At 32.4% G+C, this 6,518-nt stretch overlaps 1 protein-coding gene across 1 annotated transcript; it reads right to left on the reverse strand.

Annotated features, from left to right (window-relative positions):
- Positions 1-327: 327 nt before the first annotated feature.
- LOC133779837 (uncharacterized) lies at positions 328-4,411 on the reverse strand. The gene is made up of 4 exons (XM_062219739.1): positions 4,357-4,411; positions 3,908-3,997; positions 3,208-3,334; positions 328-589 (listed from the first exon to the last, which is right to left on the reverse strand). The coding sequence occupies exons 1-4, from the start codon at positions 4,409-4,411 to the stop codon at positions 391-393; spliced, it is 471 nt and encodes a 156-aa protein (XP_062075723.1). The 3' UTR covers positions 328-390.
- Between the last annotated feature and the right edge of the window lie 2,107 nt (positions 4,412-6,518).

Here is a 6,518-nt window from a genome sequence, read left to right on the forward strand (position 1 = left end):
GATAAAATCAATTAAACTCAATATGTTCCAAATCTAAAAATTACAAGATCAAAATATACACTTGCAATAACTATGTAAGTGCTAACTAAAAACTAGAATTAGTATATTTTTTAATTTTAATGTGGACAAATGATACATCTTTTATGATTATCATAACAAAAGAAACAAGTGCATCTGAATCATTCTATGCTTGTGAGTTGCTGGAATATATAGTAGAATCAAATGGCAGACAGTAGACCAAAGTAAAAAAAAAAGGTGCATTTAGCATGTTTTCTGGTTAAATTTTTTGAGATTATATTACTGTTTTAGAGTTTTAACATTGAAATCAAAGATACACATTAAAATTGTTGTCTTCTCACTAATTCTAATTCAAGCGCACCAAGGCAATTGTCAAGAATCGGATTCTGAACCTGAATCAGATTCCTGGTGCAATTCAAACGGTCTATTTCTATTTGTATTGGCTTCAAGTGGAGGTAGTACATCGTCCTCATCACAACTCGATTCAAGATCATTATCTTCTTGTTGCGAAGTCTCTCCCTCTCGACTTCCATTAGAATCATCCAAAACTGTTTCTTTGAAGACTTCTGCCCTGCATTGAGTGGTAAAAGCAAAAGAAAGGAACAAAACATTAATATGAAATGGCATTGGAAAAGGGATATGAAAAGCTTAATGGAAATTTGCTACTATGATTGCTTATTTAATCAGATTACTCTTTACTTTTATATCAGTGAGTGGTACAACAAGGACAGCCCATCGATAGATTAAAATACAATTTTGAAACAGTTTGATTCAATAAGTCCATGTATACTGATCAAGAAGAGTGGTAACTGGTACAAAAAGACTAGTAAATAAAAATAAATAACAATCTTCAAGAAGAGATAGTATGTTTCTTAAGTTCAGATTTTTCCATACCCAGCAGGGGGCATTAAGCTTGAAAAATTCCTACTATTATTTACACACAAAAGGGTCATATTCTCCAATTTAAAAGTCAGCATCAAAAGCTGAAGAAAGGAACATGTAATGACCCACTAATCTAGACTATTTGGACCATTAACGAAACTATACATAAAACCCTTAAAAGAACTTACATTTGCGAAAATACCATAATTTTATTAAGTAACTTATAAAAATAAGAGTTACTTACAAAGTAAATACCAAAAAGGATATGGGATCCCATTGTCTTTAAAACAAAAACATAATTTAAAATAATAAAACATTACATAATTAGTGCGGAAAATACATATAAAAAGACATAAAACCGAAACTACATCCTCGAATCGATTAACGCTCGGCCCCTTGACTCCATTCATCATCGATACACATCCTCCAAGCGTCACGAATCTTACCGCCTCTAAAGCTTATTTTCCTGCACATAAAACAAAAAGGAATGAGCCTAATGCCCAGCAAGGAAAATCTAACACATAGTCATATACACAATTTCATAAGAAAACATAAAGACTTAACATAATACATATAACATACACTTATTATAATGGCCATTATTACTTGGGGTCCCATAGACTAAACAAGCATATGCCCATGGGATTAGTGGGGTCCTACTAGCTAAGTAGGTCATATGCCTATAACCCATTTGGGGTCTTGTTAGTCATATGGGTCATATGCCCAAGCCTACAAACATACACATATACATATCATAACACTTTTAATAACATAAAACATATAGATAACATAAGCACATAACATATTGATTCTAGCCTATTTTCCTTACCAAAGTTACCGGGATATAATGGACTGAGTTGGGACTTTTTGGAACACTCCTAAAACCATAAGAAAGAGTGAGTCTAAAGAAAGGAGATGAAATGAAAGAGATGGAAAGACTAAACCATAAAACATACTTACCGACTTATATGCTTAAGAGCTTGGATTCCCTAACCAAAATAAGAATGAGGTTAGGGGACTGAGTAGAAGGTTTTGAGAAAGGAAATAACATGAAATAAATGAAATAGAGTTTTGGTTTTACCTCAAAGATTTGCAAGATCAATCTAACCTCCACCGAAATACTATAGAACTCACTTCCCAAAGTGTTTAATAAGCTTATGATGTTTAAGCTTATAGTTTTTCCCCAAACCAGGTGTTTACACTCTCACACTCACTTAACACTAGCAGCTTCTGAACTTAGAGCAAATGGTGAATAATGGCTGGGTACTAAGTCCTATTTATAGAGTTTGGGAAAGAAAATATCTTGATTTTACTTGAATAAAAATAATGGCTTTTTAGGTGAAAATCATTTGAATAATCGTTCAGCAGAGGCTGAAGACTCGTTCAAAAGATGCTGGACTGTTGAAGGAGTTTGAATGGCTGAAAGGAAATGAATTCAAAAACATTTGAAAACATACTGGAGGAGGCGATATATCGCCCCCTATAGGCGATATATCGCCTGGACCTTTGTTCCCGAGGCGACCGTGCATCGATTCGTGTTTTCCGTATCTACGTGCTGCGATATATCGCCCCCTATAGCTGCGATATATCGGCATACGCTGAATATTTAAACACGAATTTACACATTTTTAGCTAAGTTTGAATGGAGTAAATAGCCTTGACTAAGCCCTCAACGTACTCAAGGCTGCTGACTGACCCTATAATATTCAAACTTTACCTTTATTTAATTTAATCCTAAAAAATACTTAATCCTTAATTACCATTCATAACATGTGCTTAAAATCCTATTGGTTGATATCTAAACCTTATAATATAACAAATACTATCCTTAATATCAGTCATATAATCAAACCTTAGGTTATACTTAATATTCTTAAACTATAGGTTAAACTTAGAAAATCTATAAGTACTACTATGAGTGTCCAAATAACTCCCGGTCTTAACCAAAAATCCATGGTAACAAAGATAACACTAAACATACTATAATACTACTAACAATTAGCTAAGTAAAGTTCTTGGACTCTACAGAACACTACCTTGAAGCTAGTCTATCAGTGATATGTTAATACAAAATAGATAATGAGAAGAAACCTTATTCCATTCAATGTGACTATGCATTATTACAGACCTTAGTATGTCAAGTTCAGATTTTGACTAGGGGTTGCAAACAATCAATAGCTACAAAGCATTATTTTTGTTGAACAGAAAAATTGGTAGAGGGTGGCCAACAAAATTATGTCAACAAAAGAAAACGAAACAAAAAATTATGATCATTCATAACACTGTACGTGCAAAGAGAAAACATACCATTTCGGTGACTTCCAAACAGCACACACTTGTTCATAGAAGAGAACTTTAGAAACAATGCATGTCACCTTGCTGCCGAATTCAAGAGCTGTCACCTTCCCATTGTCATCAACCACAACAAAACTACCTGTATTGTGAAAACATTTAGTTTATATTGTATTTTAGTGCTTTATAGCAACTCATGGAAAAATCAACCAATTTCGAAAGACCATAAATAATACAAAATTGTGAATCATTCCAAGCCCAATTTCAACTACCTTCCAGTTTTCTACTTGTAATAATAATAATTATTATTATAGTAAACAGAGAGGCATTACTAGTTTTGATAACAGTAAAAAGACATTACCAGCAATACCAAGATGAAAAGAAGAAAACATTGTTCCAAAAACTCATAAACCGAAGTTACCCAACCATGTAATTAAAAAACCCCCCAAAAGCAAATTAAATGTTGTACCTAATAGATAAGAATTTTTCTTACTCTCTAAGAGGACTGTTAAGGCACTCCCTCACAAAAAACCTTAAAACCTACCAAGCCTGGACGAACCACCGTTAGTCTCTTTCTCTCTCTGGCACAATGTTTATATGAGAGAGACTGAATTCTGGCTTACAATTTACTCAATTACATAAGGTATTTCAACACATAAAAAGAAATTTTCCTTGAAATTATTCTCAAGAACTGAAAACACACACACACGCACACCTTGCTTTATCCACATGCTCTTTTGAAACTTAGCTGGAAATAAGGCCAATGATTTCTTCGCAAATGCTAAAAGCACCTTAATTATTAAATCTTACTTTCTATTAAACGGGCTCCAAACATAAATCACTTGAAAAGTCTAGCTTAAATTTTATATTACCTTGTCTTGTTTTGTTTTTCCCCAGTTTATATGGTAAAAAAAGAAGAAGAGAATTTTAAATTGCAAAATACAATCATCCATCAAGTGATATATATTTTTTGACTTTGAGCTATTTTTCAGTTTATCTGAGTGCCTAAGAAAAGAAATTATCTTTCATATCATGGAAAAATATGTAGCATCAGTTAAGACTCAAGAAACTATATCCAATATTCCTCGGTCAATAGAATATTAGAAATTTGGGTCTTATTTCAAATCTTTTTACTTGAAAAAAATTCGTAAAATAATAAGAGACATGAACAGACATACTTCTTTGGGGATGCTGAAGTAACAATCTTCTCTGGGTTCATTTCCAACTCCCAAATAGAAAACACATGCTTTAGAATGTGTATTCAATTTATGCTATAAAAGTGCAACATCAGAAAAGGCAGTAGTACAGTATATGTTTGAAAATTTCCAAGGTTATATTTTGGATTTCACTTGATAATTAAGTTTGACAATTATCTCTATAAAAAATATATGGAGTAAAAAGATTCTGAGTTTCTCAACAACAATTTAGACTTACAAGTACTCCACCACAACAATTTAATGGGGAGCTATGTTGACATTTTAGTATGGATCTAAACCAAAAACAGCAGATTATGATCAAAACTGACATTTAAAACTAACATTATAAATTTATAATGATCAAAGAGTAGAAAAAGTATACATGGCAGGGGAATCAAGGAAAACAAATATTTTATTACACCAACAAAACACAAGTGATTCTCAAGAACTAGCAATAGTTTTTCCAGAGGATTCAACCATGTTAAAAGAAAAACAAAATTTGGAAAGAAAAAAAAAACAAAAGAAGAAACAAACAAATTACCCTCTTTCTTTAAATGAATACTCTTTCACTCTCTTAGCTTTTTCAATTTCAGTAGCAGCTGCACCATACGGCTATCCCTGCACATACCCTAACAACAAAAGTTCCAAGCCTCAACTCATGATTTCAATTAATGAGAGAAATTAAATATGTTAAAAACTAAGACTTCTTTAGATCTACGCTATATTTAATTGTCAAGATGTTAATACACATACATCTCTCTCCCATCCCAAAAAAAAAGTTTTATACTCTTTAGAATCTTTAACATCATAAGTGCGAACCAATGACCCAAACAGACCTAATCAAACCCAATGCCACAAAGTTTTCATTCTTCTATCAAAAATCCAAAGACAAAAACAAGAGAAAAGAAACAAACCTAGACCAACTAAACCCTAACCTTCCAATCGAACCAAGAAAGAAATTAAACCTCAAAACTCAATACAAACTAGAAAGGAAAATAAATAAAATTGTACTCACCTTGACTTTTTGAGTGATAAGTATTCGGACCCAAAGATCTTTTAGGTTTAGGGTTTTAAACTTTGAATTCCTTAAATCTACAACAAGAAAATTAAATAATAGGTCAAAAGAACATTGAAACACATATAAATCATACTTTTACAGATCAAAATTAAAAAATAACGGGTTGAAATTACATTTCTCAGATCGTCGTCCACGGAGCAATGGAGGAGATTGCGCACGAAAGGGAGAGAGAAGGGGAGCCGAGGGAGAAGGCCTGAAATGGCAGAGAATTCGCCCAGAAATAAAGGTTCGCTGAGGGAGAAGGAGCAGTTCGCCGGTCGGAATTTGCAGAGAAGTCGCTGAGGGAAATGGCTTAAGATGGCAGAGAAGCGTGTGATGGAAGATGCACAATTGAGAAAGTTGTGAGGGACTGCAGATGCAGATTTGGGCTTGTTTATGGGCCATCTCTTTTTATTTATTTAAAAAAAAAAATTGACTTTGGGAAGCCCAATTTCGTAGTGGTGAAAGGCTCCAAAATTAGTTCATGTGCGAGGAAATACATAATATATACCTTTGTGTAACTAAATATATGAAAAATATGTGTATGGCACGTGTAACTTTTACTTACACATGGTGATATTATGTGTAAGGACTTAAAAAAAAAATTGACTTTGGCAAGCCCAATTTCATAGTGGTGAAAGGCTTCAAAATTAGTTCACGTGCAAGGAAATACATAATATATACCTTTGTGTAACTAAATATATGAAATATGTGTATTGCACTTGTAACTTTTACTTACACATGGTGATATTATGTGTAAGGACTTCTATATTTATTTACACATAATTAAGTGTACCACATCATCAAAATATATAAATATTTTTTTTACTTACACATATATGTGTTGCTATAATTTTGTGTATAAAAATTTCTACTTGGACATATTTATTCTTACAAATATTCATAGTATGTGCAGGCAAATCTATATCTACTTAATTACACATAATTAAGTGTAAGTAAAAGTTTTAATTGTCACATCATCTAAAATATGTAAACATATTATTACTTACACATATATGTAGTTAAAATTTCGTACATATAACTTTTTCTTACACATGCCCATATTATGTGTA

The sequence above is a fragment of the Humulus lupulus genome, chromosome 5, assembly GCF_963169125.1.
Source record: "Humulus lupulus chromosome 5, drHumLupu1.1, whole genome shotgun sequence".
Classification (NCBI taxonomy): Eukaryota; Viridiplantae; Streptophyta; class Magnoliopsida; order Rosales; family Cannabaceae; genus Humulus; species Humulus lupulus.